This window comes from Oryx dammah, unplaced genomic scaffold (assembly GCF_014754425.2).
Source record: "Oryx dammah isolate SB20612 unplaced genomic scaffold, SCBI_Odam_1.1 HiC_scaffold_20, whole genome shotgun sequence".
In the NCBI taxonomy this organism is placed as follows: domain Eukaryota; kingdom Metazoa; phylum Chordata; class Mammalia; order Artiodactyla; family Bovidae; genus Oryx; species Oryx dammah.
In genome coordinates this window covers 54,246,627-54,265,450 of record NW_024070204.1, presented here as the reverse complement: position 1 = coordinate 54,265,450, position 18,824 = coordinate 54,246,627, and the positions used below count along the sequence as shown (strand labels likewise).

The 18,824-nt window shown below is 33.9% G+C and overlaps 1 protein-coding gene across 4 annotated transcripts in view; it reads right to left on the bottom strand.

Moving 5' to 3' along the window:
- Positions 1-18,824, bottom strand: part of KIF2A (kinesin family member 2A) — a 67,104-nt gene that overhangs the window by 21,576 nt on the left and 26,704 nt on the right. For 2 of the 4 annotated variants that reach the window (XM_040262577.1, XM_040262579.1), the window contains exons 2-7: positions 7,095-7,189; positions 6,583-6,702; positions 4,703-4,757; positions 3,565-3,687; positions 2,903-3,003; positions 1,044-1,139 (exon numbers count right to left, since the gene is read on the bottom strand). In XM_040262577.1, coding sequence (XP_040118511.1) covers positions 1,044-1,139; positions 2,903-3,003; positions 3,565-3,687; positions 4,703-4,757; positions 6,583-6,702; positions 7,095-7,189 — 590 coding nt within the window. The remainder of the gene's footprint in view (positions 1-1,043; positions 1,140-2,902; positions 3,004-3,564; positions 3,688-4,702; positions 4,758-6,582; positions 6,703-7,094; positions 7,190-18,824) is intronic. The other 2 variants (XM_040262578.1, XM_040262580.1) reach the window with 1 other exon arrangement.

Here is an 18,824-nt window from a genome sequence, read left to right as displayed (position 1 = left end):
ATGGAGGGGCAACAAGAACTAAACTACACAAGATCAGATGTTATGAACTACTATTAAATCATATATAACACATCTGCCTAACATAAATGTATTTTGTGTACCCAATACATTCCATGTATGCTAGGCCAGATGTATTATTTTTCACAAATACAAATTACAAAAGTATTCCCTGTCTAGTAAATTCTCATTCTTTAATAGGAAAGGAATGCATAATAAGACATTTTTTAAGCACTAGAGTTTTGGTTTACAGCACTCCTCAATAATTCTTACTTACTGTTAAAAGCCAAAATGACATTTATTTTAAAATAAAAAATTAATTAGCAGTAAGTTGGAATGATGGTGGGATCTACAGCCCAAGCCAAGAGGAAATAAACTTGGAATTGAGATGAAAGTGTAAGTGATGGTTGCTTAGCAAAGCCCTTCTTAGGGCAGAGCAACAGTCAAGGATGTCAGAAGACCCAATCTGCTTTCTGACCATCATTTATCTCAATTCCAAGTTATTTCCTCTTGGCTTGGGCTGTTGATCCCACCATCATTCCCACTTACTACTAATTAACTTTTTATTTAAACTTGAGCAAACTTCGGGACATAGTGGAGGACAGGGAAGCCAGGTGTGCTGCAGTCCATCGGGTAGCAAAGAGTCAGACACAATGTAGCGACCGAACAACCACCAAGGACTTGAAGGCTTTGCTGTGAAATGGGTATCTCTGTGAGAAGCATGGCTAATATAGCAATTATGGGAATTATGGGTAAATGTACGTAGTTTCTCTTTTTTTTTGGCTGCACTGAGTTGCTTGTGGGATCTTTGCTTCCTGACCAGGGATTGAACCCAGGCCTTCAGCTTGGAGTCCTAACCATTGCATTACCAGGGAATTCTCAATGGTTTCTTGATTTTCTTCTTAAAATATGGAGAAGGAACACCCATAAAAAGAGGAAAAAGTTACAGAGCTAAATCTAAGTACAATATTAATTTAGGGGGTATCAAACATATTTTTATTCACAACATAAAAAGTTCCAGAGCAATCATTTACAAAGAATCTTACAGGATCTGCTGTGGTTAACGGTCTGTAATCCAAACTGCCTCTAAAGTCTCTGATCATACACATAATTTCATAATTTGGGTTTGTAGCATCAACATCCTGTAAGACAGAGAATTCATCATTTATTATAATTACAATAAAGTAGCATTTGTTGCATTTATACATGGTTTGAAAATTAAAATTAAAGTAATAAAAAAGTCACTAGTAATAGCCAAGCCCAAACTCAAACCAGAGATGTGATATAGTTTCAGAGTTCAAGATGAGTAACTCCCCAGAAATTACTTTTATTTTAAAAACATAATTCTGTTAATCTACGTGCAATCTGTTAACTCCAAGCCAAATATTGCTTATTAAACCCACCCTTGTCTTATTTCAAATGTTATACACATACCTTAATTGTCCTAGAAAACTGAGCAAGAGAAACAGTACTCATCCTAAACATCAAAAAAGAACTCTAGAAAAGCTGAAATTCTTAGAAAAATGCATTTAATCAGATTCTTATTTCCAATTCCTAATTCAGTGTTTCAGGAAAATAGAACTCTGGATTCACTTATGTTCATTTCCTATTTTTACTGAGTCTCTAAAAAAAAAACCTAAGGCATGGTATAAAACAGTTCCAAATCAACAGGATATAGGATTTAAAGGAACTGGAAGCCAAGACAATTTTTAAAATCTTTAAAATTCAAATTATTGAATGCTAACAGCAATTTACTTTTTTGCTTCAAAACTGAGAAAATTCAGATTAAGATACAAATAGCAATAGCTAACAGCCTTTCCTAGCCAGGCCATGAGTATAAATTATTAAATATTTTAAGTCAGTTTTTTTTCCCCATGTATTTTATTGCAGATTTGCTTTGAGTACAACTCAATTTCAAAACTGTTAATGTAACATACTTTCAATTAACGTTTTGGGAAATAACACCAACTATATCAATTGAGAAGTACAATTTTATAAAGAGTTCACAGATAAAAATATTATGAAGTACCCACAGGAGACACTAGGTGGCATCTGTGCTAAGTATCAGTAGATATCAGCATCATTTATTTCAAAACCCAACTGGTCATTCTCAGGTCACTTTCAGATATAAGCTGATTTATTCAGGTTGAATATTATATTGATTCCACAACACAACATCTTTATGATTAAGGGCACTTGAACATACTCCTAAATAAGGAAACAATCCTGATATTTCATTACAGGAAACGAGTTCTGAGAATTATAATAGTTACAATATAAGCACAATGGAGGAATTATTTGTACAACAGTACAAAATGTGAAGACTTGTAGAGAGATAAAAGACCAGTCCTCCACGTAATTTTCCATTGTTGGTAAAATTTTGCTAACCATCTAAAGGAAACATGAGAAGAGGGGCATGACAGAGCTACACTCTCAACATCTAGCATAAATCAACATACAACAAATTTCCACTCTCTCATTATGATATGTTCAATTTATTAACCATGGAAAAACAATAGTAACATTTATAGTATAACCATACACTTTAACTGGTACTTTCAGAATGCATTTTTAGTCCTTTTAAAAAACCTAAAATCCTATTATTCTTGATGTTAAAATCCTATTATTCTTGATGTTATAAATCTATTAGAATTATGCAGCACAACGGCTTACTATTCAAAATGGAAAAAGCCTCAGGACTAAGACCTACCAACTAAACGAGAAATTTATGTAGTAAAAAAAAAAATCTGTTAACTTATTTTCTCAAGAGTTTATATTATTCCTCAATGCCAATCTAAGGAACTATATTGAAATCTTTAAAAGATTTATTTTTTCATAAGCCAATCACCATCACTGACAGAGTAAAATCTGGTTGGTGCATAAACAAAATGTTTTCATTACAAACCTGGGCTCTTTTTTCTCTAAGTTCTTGCTGTTGCAGTCTCCTTTTTTCTCGTTTTTCTTGCAATTTCTCTACCTCTTTCACACAATTAGATTTTCTACGTGCTAGAAGAAAAAGATGAGCTGTAGAAGTATAGTTTTCTTTTTAGAGTACTGTACTTATACAGAAAAATTTTATGTATCAATGTAATTTTACCACATACACCCAAAAAAAGGTACACAGTGACAAAACATGCCCATGACAAATATGTGAACTTACTTATGAGCTGCTTTAACACAACTAGGAACAGGACAAAATACGAGTAAGAGTCATGAAAAGTGACTCTAACGTACTGCCACATGTCATCTCTTGGTTTAGAATCAAAGATCTTTGAACTGATAAGGATAAAGGAGCATATTTCTTCTGTAACATCTGTCAAGATCATCTGGCCAGAATTTTAAGTTTAAAGCAACTGAAACATTGTTACAGTTTTATATTTATAAATTTTTTTCTTCTGAAATATACATTAAAAAACCCAATTAACAGACTAACAGCAGCAAAAATTTTCCACAATGGTAAAAGTAAAACCTGCAATTAAGCTTGCAATCTGGGGACTTACAAAGTTGACCAAGAGAAGTTACATGTATGACTTAAATGACTGAATCCTTGATACATGATTTACATACAAGGGGGTCCAAATTCCTTTTTTGCAGCTTGAACTGGAGATATATCTGAAACACTACCATTCTGTTGTGCAGAGGAAGACTGTTCAGGAAGCTGACTAGGCCGTGCACGTGCAGAACCAACCACTGAAAGAGAAACACGATTTTTAAATATATGTAATAATCAATTCTGTTCAATACACTGACAAGCTAAAAGGTATTCAAAATAACATGTACAGACTTAGGTTTTACCAATGCAATTGTAGCTATAAAACTCAATCTGAATAATTTATATAAAAACCAAAGCCAAGCTTGATTTTAAATAATCATTTTTTTTAAAAGTGGGCAAAATACAGATTTTATATGCACTCTCATTTCGAAAAACTCAAACAATTCAGACATATAGAAAGTAACAATGTAAAAGTTATTTCAACCCTCTTTGTATTTTAAAACCCACTCTGCTCCTCAAATACACAAATCTTCAACAGAGAATTTCCCACTGTGGATGTTACAAAAGTGGAAAAAACAATACTGAGTTAAATATAAACATCACATTTTACAAAGAAATGTAAATTTTCACAAGACTCAAAGAATAGTGCTGAGAGTGTGGGGCTTTCCCTCTACCTTGAACATCTCCCCTAATACCTACGGCTGTCCTGCCTCATCATCTGTACATACAAGGAAACATCACTATTAGAAAGGACCATTCTGAAGAGCAGAAAAGAATTAACTGTGCTTTATATCACTCAGCTGAAAACATATGAGAGTCCCTATTCAACTTGTCGTCAGTTACCGATGATACTTTTAAAAAGTCTGTTAGCCAGAAAATTATGTAAAAATGTCAATGATAAATTTACCCTTGTTAAATCAATTGACTACTTCCCCATTCCTTTCTTTCTCATAATACTCTCTTCAAATCTGAAAAATGACTGAGTAAATAAGATGAATCAAAAGTGCACATAACATGGAGTTTCACAATTATCATATACCTTTACAAATCATTTTTTAGATATCACTGACATTATTGTCTTGGGAAATCAAGACGATACCAATCTTAAAAATTAGCCATGTAAAGTTTAAATAAATAACACCACCAGGGGTAATGTTTACTTTTGATTTACCTTGGTAGGGCCATAGGCAAAATTAATACATAAAATTTTACCTCTATTATCTCTTGGAGGAGGCTCATTCTTAATAGAAGCAACAGTCCGTCGATTCTATAATAAAGAAAAACATTCATTTTACTTTCTCTCTTTATTCCTCATATATACATCTATCATAATCAGCTTCCTTTAATTAAACAAAAATAGATAGACATACAATAATACAAAACTAAACAGAAAAAAGGGAAAAAATAAATGGAGAAAAAATAAAATTATCTTATAATAAATTACCAGTAATGCCATCAATATTCAAGTTTATTTAAATATCCTGCCACTGTCCCAAAACAGACAGGAATTAAAATGAGCCAGGTATTGTTGTAAGGGCTTCCTATGTATTAATTCATTTAATCTTCACAACAACCCTATGAAGTCACTATTATTGCTATTCTGGATTCACAGATGAGGAAACTGAAGCAAAAACAGATTAAATAATTTCATTAAAGTGTGTGTTTTTTAATCATCATGCTATCCTGACAAAATTTCACCTTTGGATATCAGGGGTAAGTAACAAAACAGAATTTTTAGGCAATGTACAGCTCACTGTTAAACTGAACCATCAAAATACTATGAAATACACTGTTGGTTTTCACTAAAAGGTTTCATTAGACTTGCAAGTCTTTGGTACTATTATTTATTTACCAAGACTTTACTTTATTCATCTAAAATAAAGATACCAAATAATGCCGTGAGTTTCAATGCTAACTGCACATCAAATCAGATGGCTACTATTAAAAGAATATTGATGCTAGGGCCATTCTTTAGATTAAATAAAACTGAATCTCTAGGAGTGGGGTTAGGAATCAGTGTATTCTGAAAAATTTCCAGGTGATTCTAATATACAGCAAAGGTTGCTAAGGACATATCAAGAAAGATAAACTATGAAGACCCTTCAACGCTGTGAAGCCAAATATGAATAACAGTCCAGGGAGTAATTCTAAGGGGGATCTCTAAGCAGTGATTCTCAATATGCTGAAATTATATGAATCGAAAATGTCTTATGTTCATAAAAGCAGAGTATGGTTGATATCAGAATTTTGCTGATATTGTTGAGTTTCTATCATATGTGGGTGCCTATGAATGTCTTCCATGTAAGACAGTGAGCTCCTACAGGGCTAAAATCTTATTAATCTTTGTATAAGATAAAATCAACAATGTAGTAAAAATTTTTGAACACAAAGAATTGCAGATTTAACAACTGTCAGGGACTATCTGATTTTTTAAAAGTTGTATTTTGATACAAAGTTTTAGCATTGAGATATTTCAATAGAGAAGAGGAATTACTTTAAAATAATTTAAAAATCACATACATTTTTAACTGTTAGGAGGGGCATAGCATGGCTTTACATGTCAATCTATGCCAAAACCAATACAGAATTGTAAAGTAAAAATTAAAAATAAATAAATAAATTAAAAAAAAATAAAATATAAAAAAAAAAAATAAATAAAAATAAAATTTATCTTCACAGATAATACAGAAATAGTTAAACTGTCATCTCATTTTAAAAAATAAATCTAAACAGCAGAATTACTGTCTGAAAAGACTACTAAAATGGGAATTTATTATGAAAAAGAAACTAATCTTTTCTTTATCAAAGTCATATGTACTCACTCAACAAATACTAACAAGGAAAGATTTTGACCAATGTCTTCTAATAAACTACTAGTCTTAGGAAAAATCCTAACCAGTCATGAAATTTCTAGGATCTAGAATTGTGAATTAGATAATTTTTCAATCCTTTAAAGCATGTGTGTGTATATATACATGTAGATGGCAGAAAGAATTAAGGTTTTTCTAAAAGCAAACAAATACATACTCTTCACAGTCCCATTTCAAACAAGAATACACACACACACCCTGCTCTGAATTTGTATCACTAACCTTTACAATTTTGTTTACTTTGGCTGAGGATGTTGGAGGTGGGGGTGTCTCTGGACTGGGCTCAATTTCTTCGTCTGGTACAAGGTCAGGGTTAAGTGAAAAAATGCTCTCCAGGTCAATCTGTTTTTAAAAATGCATATATTTTCAGAGTGAATTTAGACAATCTTTCATTTTCAAATACATCTACACATAAAGGATAAATGTTAAACAATTTCAGTCTAATTAATAATATTACCTTAAAAATTAATTTACCTAGAATTACAACCAACATATATTTATTTAAAAGACTCTCTCTTAAAGTAGTACTTTGTGGTCTGATTATATGTCTAATTACATGAGATATGCAGGAGGTATTTACCTTTCTTTGAGTGAAATTTTTTAATCACTTTGAAAGTTTTTCAAAGAATGATAGCAGATATATGCACTATCTTAAACTATACAGTTTCTGTTTTGTTTCATATTCGGAATCTTGATTTTAAGACTAGAAATAAAATTTAACCTAATGAACATACCTCTTTGCCTTTTGTATCTCCATTTTCTATCCACTCAACAGTTACACTTTCGTTATCTTCATTTAAAGATGTTACCATTGCTTGATGTATTCGGCCTAAGTGGGAATAAAATATACACTTTTAAAATGCTACAAATTATGGTATCCCTAAACACTGTCAAAAATAATTTTATAATTTACAAGTTTAAAAGACTATGATACGAGGGATTTGCACAGATTCTTGGGATTGGGGAATGAACTTTGTCTATGGAACCATAAATGAATTTGCCACTTGTCAAGACCAAGAACTCAAGAAATTGGATTAGACTGAAAGTTTTATTTTCAGCATATGTGATAAATGGTTACACGTGGCATGGAATGCCTGAAATTTTATACTGTTACAACAGTTCAAATCATTAAAGTGTCCTTACTGTGAGCCAACAATGATCCTGAAGAACACATAACAAAAATTCATGAAGCAATTTTTAATACTATATAGATACAAAATACTTTTAACTTAAATTTCACTATCATTCCCTGTACAATTGATCAAATTGTTTAGAAATTATTAGGAAAAGGAATCTGAGTCCAAAAAGTCCAGTTATTTTATATGTGGACTCATATAAAAATTAAGTGAATAATATAATCTTGTTAAAATTTCAAATATTGAAGATTTAAGTATATACTGTGAGCAATATATTGGTGCTTTTTAAAAAACTAAAATATATACTGGAATCTTTCCACGACAGCATTATGGATCAATATTAATTTTAACAACTTCATAAGCATTCTATAAAAGGAAAACATCATAATTTATTCTTTTACTAAGAAGAACTTAAACTGTTTCCAATTGTTTGCCATTAAAACATGTTGCACTGAGTATAAGTACATAGTATGAATGTTTTCATTCTAGATTTCTAAATTTCTAGAAGCACACTGGGTTAAGGAAACTGAAATTTTGATACTTATTTGAAAATTGGTCTCTATTTATATTCCCACCAACGATGGGGCCTATTCTATATCCTCATCAACACTGAGCATTATCAATTTAAAATATTTTTACCAATATGATAGGTTAGACTTTTAAGCTACTACTTTGTGAGCACATATACATCAAAGATTGGCTCATTTAAAATCTACACTGGTTCATTTAACATTACAAACATACCTATAAAGTAGAGATTTCTTTCTTTAAAATGAAGATACTGAGGCTCACAGTCACACAGCTATTAGTTGGCACATATTTGAACCTCAGTCACATGCAAAAACACTTGCTATTATCACTGTGTTTCTCTACTCTCCTAAAACTAAGCTGACGAGGAAGATGCCTGTGTGGCTTAAATTCCAAATACCCCTGGAAACATTTATAAACTGTAGCACAGATCCTCAACGCTTACTGTATACCCAGAAACTCCTAGAGTTTTTTTTTTTTTTTAATAAAATGATGTTGGCCTGAGTTTTACCCCAGATAGTATCATTTCTTACCAATTCCACTGCAATCACCTTGGTATAAGTCACCAAGGCCTTAATCTTGGATTACAGCAATTGTCTCCCAACTACTCTCTCTCTTCTACTGCCTATTCTTTATAGAACAGTCTAAACATTCCTGGTAAAAACCAAGTCAGATTATTCCTTTGCTCAAGACCTTCCAGTGGCTCCCATCTCACACAGAGTAAAAGCCAAAGTGCTTCCAATGGCCTTAAATGTCCTGAAACAAAGCCCTATAGGATCTGACCCCTCCCCACCTCTGTGACCTCATTCATCCCTGACTACCGTAATTCTCCAGTTTTACTGACTGATCTCTGTCTCACAGTTATTTTCCCTCCCTTCAAAAAATTCTAAATGGGTCAAGGACTAAAATGTGAAGACAAAAGTAAAAGCAACTGAATAAATAGTGGTGTCATTTATTCAGATTAAGTGGACATTAGGAAAGCAAGTCTTGGGAGTGGAGGGAAATGATGAACTGGAAAATACTGAGAGGATTCAAGGGAGAGGCTTTTTAGGGAAATTAGATAACACTCACTGAAATTTGATTTGGACAGAAATTAGGTAAATAACCAGTACAAATAGTATATGCCAGTGGGGTCCTCTGGGAAGCAGATGTTGAGATAGTTATGAGAACAAAAGGTTTACTGTAAAAGATAAAAGGAGAAGGAAACAGGACTGGTCATGGAAAACTTTCAGACTGTGATGCATTATCTGCAACCTGTAAAAGAAAGGGGTCATAAAGCAGGATTGAGCAAAGAAAGTCTCAGATCATGAGGCAGATCTGACAGTCTTGGCCAGCCCTTCAGGGAGCTCCAGAGCAAAGACTGACCATTAAAGGAGTCCCACAGAGGGCCAAAATGGAAATGCTCTAGTACTCACGCCATGCCCAGTCACTAGATGGAGGTTTCCCAGGACGTAAAGGCCTCAGCTCAAAAGCTAAGGAGCCTTAAAGATATTAATAGCTGAGGCTATCAGCTAAATGTACTCCCTGAACCAGAAGTTCCCCTAAGAGGAGCTACCACGGCTTCCATCAAGCCCCGAATTTATCACCATCTCTATAACACGAGCAGGAGGCTGAGACCCAGCAGCCACTCTTCCCCCACCCATCACCTTTAGCAGCCTCCAACTAGTAGGGCCAAGAAGACTATTGATATAAAGGTCATCATAACACATGGATAACAATTTCTTCAATAGGAAAGGACCCCAAAAAAGATGTATCTGAGCACTGAACTTCCATAAGAATAACATCCAGCAGGAAACGGAGAGGCTGTGCTTGAGGTTGTTGAAGAGCAGTACAGATAGGGATCTCCAAGTAATTCCCAACAGAATTATCACACTAATGAGAATAGAGGAGAACATGTGAATGCTTCAAAAGGCAAGACCAACATCACCATTCTTTTTTGAGGGGTGCGGCACTGGGTCTTGGCTGCTACACGGGCTTTTCTCTAGCTGTGGTAAGAGAAAGCTACTCTCTAGTTGTGGTCGCTTCTTGTTGGGGTGGCTTCTCTTGTCGTCGAAGAGCATGGGCTCTAGGCATGCAGGCTCAACAGTTGCAGCTCCTGGGCTTAGTAGCCCCTTGGCATGTGGAATCTTCCTGTTCAGTTCAGCTCAGTTGTGTCTGACTCTTTGCAACCAAATGGACTGCAGCATGCCAGGTGTCCCTGACCATCACCAACTCCTAGAGTTTACTCAAACTCATTCATGTCCATTGAGTCAGTGATGCCATCCAACCATCTCATCCTCTGTCATCCCCTTCTCCCACCTTCAATCTTTCCCAGCATCAGGGTCATTTCTAGTGAGTCAGTTCTTCGCATCAGGTGGGCCAAGTATTGGAGTTTCAGCTTCAGCATCAGTCCTTCCAATGAACATTCAGGACATTTCCTTTAGAGTGGACTGGTTGGATCTCCTTGCAGTCCAAAGGACTCTCAAGAGTCTTCTCCAACACCACAGTTCAAAAGCATCAATTCTTCAGCACTCAGCTTCTTTATACTTCAACTCTCACATCCATACGTGACTACTGGAAAAACTAGAGCTCTGACTAGACAGACATTTGTTAGCAAAGTAATGTCTCTGCTTTTTAATAACTTTTCTTCCAAGTAGCAGGCATCTTTTAATTTCATGGTGGCAGTCACCATCTGCAGTGATTTTGGAGCCCAAGAAAAAAAGTCTCTCACTGTTTCCACTGTTTCCCCATCTATTTGCCATGAAGTGATGGGACCAGATGCCATGATCTTAGTTTTCTGAATGTTCAGCTTTAAGCCAACTTTTTCACTCCCCTTTTCACTTTCATCAAGAGGCTCTTTAAGTTCTTCTTCGCTTTCTGCCATAAGGGTGGTGTTATCTGCATATCTGAGGTAACTGATATTTCTCCCGGCAATCTTGATTCCAGCTTATGCTTCATCCAGTCCAGCATTTCATATGATGCACTCTGCATTTAAGTTAAATAAGCAGGGTGACAATATACAGCCTTGACATACTCCTTTCCCTATTTGGAACCAGTCTGTTGTTCCATGTCCACTTCTCACTGTTGCTTCTTGACCTGCATACAGATTTCTCAGGAGGAAGGTCAGATGGTCCCATCTCTTTCAGAATTTTCCACAGTTTATTGTGATCCACACAGTCAAAGGCTTTGACATAGTCAATGAAGCAGATATTTTTCTGGAACTCTCTTGCTTTTTCAATGATCCAACAGATATTGGCAATTTGATCTCTGGTTCCCCTGCCTTTTCTAAATCCAGCTTGAAAATATGGAAGTTCTCAGTTCCTGTACTGCTGAAGCCTGGCTTGGAGAATTTTGAGCATTACTTTACTAGTGTGTGAAATGAGTGTAATTGGGTGGTAGTTTGAACATTCTTTGGCATTGTCTTTCTTTGGGATTGGAATGAAAACTGACCTGAAAACAGTCATTCCGCCAACTGCTGAGTTTTCCAAATTTGCTGGCACATTGAGTGCAGTACTTTAACAGCATTATCTTTTAAGATTTGAAAAAGCTCAGCTTGAATTCCATCACCTTCACTAGCTTTGCTCGTAGTGATACTTTCTAAGGCCCACTTGACTTCACATTCCAGAATGTCTGGCTCTAGGTGAGTGATCACACCATTGTGATTATCTGGCTTGTGAAGATTTTTTTGTATAGTTCTGTGTATTCTTGCCACCTCTTCTTAATATCTTCTACTTCTGTTAGGTCCATGCTGTTTCTGTCCTTTATTGTACTCATCCACATGAAATGTTCCTTGGTATCTCTAATTTTCTTGAAGAGATCTCTAGTCTCTCCCATTCTATTGTTTTCCTCTGTTTCTTTGCATTGATCACTTAGGAAGGCTTTCTTATCCCTTTTGTTATTCTTTGGAACTCTGCATTCAAATGGGTCTATCTTTCCTTTTCTCCTTTGCCTTTAGCTTCTCTTCTTTTCTCAGTTATTTGTAAGGCCTCCTTAGACAACCATTTTGCCTTTTTGCATTACTTTTTGGGGGGGATGGTTTTGATCATGGCCTCACAATGTTACGAACGTCCATCCACAGTTCTTCAGGCACTCTCTCTATCTATCAGATCTAATCCTTGAATCTATTTGTTACTTCCACTGTATAATCGTAAGGGATTTGATTTAGGTAATAACTGAATGGTCTAGTGGTCTTCTCTACTTTCTTCAATTTAAGTCTGAATTTTGCAATGAAGTTCATGATCTGAGTCACAGTCAGTTCCTGGTCTTGTTTTTGCTGACTGTATAGAGCTTCTCGAGTCAAAAGCAGCTGATCCACCAGTTAAGACTAAACTCTAGGTATTTAGTAAGGTAGAATTGAGAAAATGTTGGTTTATCTCTACCACAGTTCCGTTTACTCAACCAACAAGAAATGAATGTGAAATTCTAGCAATAAGAAATGAATAAAAAGACTGGATCTGAATGAACCAATGAAGTCTTGAGTGTTTGCTTTTTGTCAGTGGGTTAGATAACTAGCTATATCTGGAGCATCTATGCAGCATGGGGGGCTTTATTACTATTACCAAATAATATCCTTGAAAAAAAATTTCTAAGACTGAATTCCCAAAATGCCTTTGAAGATATTTTTGTCTCTTTGATATAAGGCTCAGTTGAGATACTCAAATATTTTACTTTATTATATAAAAATTTACGATTTCTTCAAAAGTCAAATGGTAATCATCTGTAAACAAAAGTGTTATATAATAAAAAGAGGGACAGATATATGAGATTTTTCAAAGGGAAAAAATCACCATGATTTAGTGATAAATAATGTGTAAGTATTATAGGAAAATTTGAGCCTGGATGACTGGGAAAATGATGCTACGAAGTGGTGGAACAATGATGTAATTTATCCTAAGTCTATGTTCTTAACAGTCATGCACTGCTGTTAATAGTAAGACAACTACAGATACAGAATCACAAGCTCACAGACAAATCAAGGTTAGAAATACCTTTTCTAGAACCTGTGACAATCTTCCCATGTGGCCCTCCATGGGATCATCCCATTTCTCTGGTTTGAAAATATTCCTATACTCTATCCTAAATTGTCATTTGACTCTAATTCCCCATCAGCTTGTAACCTTTAAGCTCACACTCACATCTACACTTTAACACCTAACAGAGCAACACCTGTGTATGAGCCAGGTTAAGAATCAAAACCTTTGAAACCTCACATCCCCCTACTCCACCCCCCACCCAGTGAAACTCCTTCTTTCTCCCCCTTTCCCCTCCAACTCAAGTAACCAGAACTCTGATATCTGAGATAATCGTACTGTGGCTTTTCTTTATAGTTTTTTCACTTATAAACATTAACACACACAACCTAAAGTTGGCCTATTTTTAAACTGTACATAAATGGACACGACTTTTAAGACTTTCTTTTGCATAACACTTTTCCCCAAGATTCACTTATGTCACCGTTCACTCAGTTCAGTTCAGTCGCTCAGTCGTGTCCCACTCTCCGCGACCCCATGAACCGCAGCATGCCAGGCCTCCCTTTATGTCCACTCATTTTCACTATATATGAATACGCCAAAATTTATTCTGTTGATGGACATCTGTTTTTATGGTTCTACTGTTAGGATTGGTGTTGCAGGCATTCCTACATAGGTGTACTGATAAAAATATACAAGTATTCTGAACATACAATGAGAAGAAATACACAGTAAAAACAGCTACAGCTTTTCCAGTTAGTGTTATGATGTTTCTTATGGTGGCTGTACCTGTAAAGATTTGTAATCCCACTACCAATTACTTCATATTCAAAATATTACTTAAAATATTTGTCAGATTTAATATATCACACTGTGGTTCTAATTTCTCTAACTTAATGAGCTTATGCCTATTTCGAGTTCATTGGGCATTCAGGCCATTCATGTGTTTAAAAAAATTTTTTTTAAACTACTTCTCTACAGAAATTCGCTATATATTTCCTTGGTGATAATCTTCTGTTACATGGGTAACAAACACTTCCTCCAACGTCGTGGCTTATCTTTTCACTTTTTTAATGTGTCTTTTGATGAACTAGATGAGTTTTCATTTTAATGTAGTAAAAAAAAAAAATATATATATATATATCTCAATTATGGCTTTTTATGTCAAAAAATTCTTCCTGAGACTCAGGTCATTAAGAAAGTTTCTTATGTTTTCTTCTAATGTTTTATAGGACTCACATGGAATTCTTTTCAATACTCTGTAATGATCAATATGGGAAAAGAATCTAAAGAGAATATATATATATAAAAAAGATACACTTTGCAATAGAGCAGAAACAAATGCAACATTGTAAATCAACTATACTCTAATAAAATTTTTTTTTAAATGAAGTTTTACAAAGCCTTTTATATTCAAGGCTATAATCCACTGTTATTTTGATTTCTGGGTATAGTAACACAATTTCCATTTTTCCCCCATGAAAAACAAATTTCTCCAGTGCTATTTCCTGAAAAGCCCTTCCTTCTACTTATCTGCAAAACTACCCATCAAATTCCAAGCATTCACACAAGTCTATTTCTTTACTCCTGGATCAAAACTACATTGTCTTATAGCTTTGCAATAAATCTTGCTATCTGGTAAAGTAAGAGCTTATTTTACCAGATATTCTTATTGTTCTTTAAGTTTCTTTGGGTCTTCTTACAACTTTTGCAGATCTGTATAAATTTTAGAATCAGTTTGTCAAGTTCCAAAGATAAATAAATTAGCGATAAAAACCCCACCTGTTAAGATTCTGATTAGAATTGCACTGAATATTTTGTTTTACATCATTTATCAAGCTTAGAGTCGGACATGGCTGAAGCGACTTAGCAGCAGCAGCAGCAACACTGGCCAGAAGTTTTTCCTTCTCATACCACCCTTATTCTGGAATACTCTGTATAAAACAAGTATTTGAAACTTGAGTGTTTGGTGGATACTGGTTAAAGTCACTTTGGTTTAGCGTTTCGTGAGAAGATTCAATTTCCTTAATATAAGATTGCTGTAGTTTTCTATTCTTGATTGTTTTGATAATTATATCCTTACGGTTCCACATTTGGGGCACACAGTTGTTCATAATTATGTTGAATGTCTGTGGCATCTGTAATGATAATCACTTTTTATTCCTACTTTTCTCAACCTTTTTCCTTGATAAATCATCTGAGATTTGTCAATTTTATCTTTCCCAAGAACAACACTTCTATTTGCTGAGCCCCTTTATTATATGTTATTAAATACTTGTTTTTAGTCCTTATTTATTACTTTCAACTTATTTTGGGTATTTTTTCTTAAATTCTTAAGGTGGATGTTTAGTTCATTCATCTTTATCTTTTTTTTCTTTATAAGCAAATAAAGCTACACATTTCTCTCCAAGAGAAGATTTAGCAGCATCTTAAAATTTTTCATAGGTAGTATTTTTGTTATTGTTCAAACTATTTTCTAGTTTTCTTTATGATTCTTTGACTCTCAGTAATCCTACTGTGAGATACATCACCAATCAGAACAGATAAAGCCACAAATAATTGGTCTGATTTAGCCAGTGCACAGTGGCTGAGTAGTACCCTTGTATTTCTACCTCAATTAGACTGGACTGCCTCCCTTGGAGGAAAATTTCCTTTAAATCTAGCTCTGGGGAGCAAATCACCAGGAATTTTTTTTTTTTATCAGCATCTTTAAAGAGGAGTCACAAATCTTTGTCTTCAAACAGTGAACCTAACTCTGATTCTTGTTTTTGGTCCCCCATCATCCTTCAGGATCAAACTTTAGCTACCTACCCTTGCCTGAAATCCCACGGACAGGCTTTATGTAGTCCATGGGGTCACAAGAGCTGGAGACAACTTAGTGACTAAACCACCACCACCAGCACCACCTGCTTAGCCTAACTCATCCCTTAGTATTTCTGATCCATGGTGATACCTTGTTCTAGAGCTCAGCTATGTCTTTTTAAAGATGTTCTCATATCTGGGGTATATGGATGCCAGTACATGAATTTTATTCTACTATTTTGCCCAGAAGTGTCAACCCATCTTTAAGTCATATTTCATATTCACAGAAAATGAAAGTTAGATTTGAAACCTATTAAGTTCAGACTATAATATTAAAATCAGTACTATTATATAAATAACTCTTAACAGTTTCAAAACACTACTTTTTAAAACTTAATAATATAGAGAAAGATTTTAAAGTTTTCAGCCTTTATAAAGATAAATTACAGTTAGAAAATGTCATCTGTTGATAGAGAAGTAAAAAAATAGTCGCAAAGTTCTGACAAAAACAGGGAAATCCTGCAAATGTCTTTCTAATCATTTTCCCATGAAAGCACCTCTTGGTTTTTAACACCCAAACTTCAGAAAATTATTTCTCAATCTAAAATATTTTGGCCAGTGTTTAAATAGGAAAAGATTTATATTTGTACATGCCAAAACTCAATTTGCATTTTAAACAAGAATGTGCAAAGAAATGTTCTGAGTTACATTCCAAATATAACTGATAGATGGTCAGAATCACAATAAAAAAGCACACCAAGTATCAAAGTGATACAAAACACAAGCATGATACTCAGTGTCAGCTACTTTCTGACACGGTGTGCTTGTCCTAAATGTATTTCCCACAGCCTTTTATATTTATTTAGTCCTTGTTTGGCCCAGTGCTGAATGAGGTCCCAAACATTTAAGAAAATGTTGAAAGGAAATAGTAAGGACAGGGAAACAGCAATTACAAAGGAAGAAAAGATTTTATTGTATATGTAATGGATTTGGGTCGCAAAGAGTCAGACACGACTGAGCAACTGAACTGAATGGATTTGGTACCCTTATTTATTGTTTGTTAAATGTTTATATGCAGGTGGATTTATAATGTCAGTTCCCTTTTTTTTAAAAATGACACTGCGTGGCAAATGGAATCTTAGTTTCTGCAATCAGGGACAGAACCCGCGTCCCCTGCATTGGAAGTGTAGAGACTTAACCACTGGGCCACGAGGGAAGTCCTAGTTTGAGTTGATGATTAACACTACAATTTTTTCCTATTTATAATAAAGGCAAATAGATTCCCAAGCAGCGTTTTCTACACAAAACATCTGACTTTTAGAAACAGATTACTGACCTCAGTAGGAGATAAATGTATTGTTTAAAAACAGATCTTCTTGGTTTCTACTATTGAGAACTAACAGATTTTTAAGTATAATTAAATCATATAAGAACTATCAAACTATAAGAAGGAAAAAATAGTCCATATTTTTAACCTAAAAAATGACAATTTCATATGGTTAAACCTAAGAGGAATGTAAATTTCACCCCAAATATAGATGTCAGAATAATTTATAAAAATAATATTTACTAAGTCAAGTAATGTAAATATAGAAAATATTTTGAATTCGCAATTTTTATTTCAAAGTTTTATGTTTAGCTCCTGTTAAGAAATATCTTTACATCATTTTAAGCCTCAACTTTCAGCTCTCAATCTTAAAAAATCTGTTAGTAAATATGAAGACAAATAATTTTTTAAAAAAGAAAAAATCTGCAAGTGAACAGAAGAACAAACACCTGAATTCAAGCCACCTTTGACCCAGTGATGAAAAAATAACATATGAATTCTCCATTTCAGGATTTTCTAATCTTTAAAATTAAGATGGTTACTTAAGGTTGCTATTAGTGTTATTTAATTTGCCATAAAACCTCATATATTTGTCAAAACAAGTTTTACATGTTGACAATTGCCTTTTGGTCTTTGAAAACAGGATCCTATTATATGTAGTTCACAGCTGAATTCACAGCAGCTGTGAGGCTAAGAAATGCCAGCAACCAATTAGGCTGGCATAAACCTTGTCTAGCATATAATTTGGTTGCAAATGTAGAGGGCAAGAGCTAAAATAAAACATCCAAGAATACTAATAAAATATTACAAGCATGTAAATTTCTGAATATTCAAAATGCTAACAAATATACATATATTATTAAAAAATACAGTGGTAGAACGTAAGGAAAATTATGAAAAAGCGACAATTCAAACCCATGCTTTAAAAATAAAAAAAAAGTTGCAGCTTTTTTTGACATACCTAGGATTAAAAACTCCATGCTTTTTTTTTCTATTTCTAATTACCCTAATTAGAGTTTGATTACATGAGTATACATGCAACAAGTCTTTCAAGTAAACATCATTTTTATCAGTCCATCATGAGCTGTTTATGTGAAATTTCCTTTTCATATTTCTAAAGTAGTAAGATGCAAATAAACATTTCAAAACAGAAACATGAAAGAATAACACAACTAAATGATTAGTAAAAATAAAACTTGCACGGTGATAGTTTACAATGGCAACCGACAAAGCCTTAAAAGTTAATATCTATTTTTTGTTTAAAGTTTGATAAATTTAAAAACATGACAAAAATCAATGCTTTATAAATATCATTAGTTAAAAATATTTTTAAAAACATTTTACACAAGTTTTGGATAAACTAGTAGTCACTGATCATTCATGTGAAAATGAAAGGAAAACAAATCTAGCTTATATGCTAATAATTTTAAATAAATAGTTCTCCAGTATATCTATTCTTGGTAAAACATCTAGTAACCTCCTCAGTTTTCAATAGAACACCACTGCATAATTTGAAAGGCTCTTTTTTTAACACTGACTTTTCAAAAAATGGTAATAGAAACTATTTCTACTCTCTGCAAGCAGGGACTAAAGTATAAATATCCATACCAGGAAAAACAAAAAATTAAATATTGCTCTGAATCATAAAATCACACATTCATAACAAGTGCTGGGCATAATATTGTTTCCAAACGATGAGTAAAATGCATATGCTTACTCAAT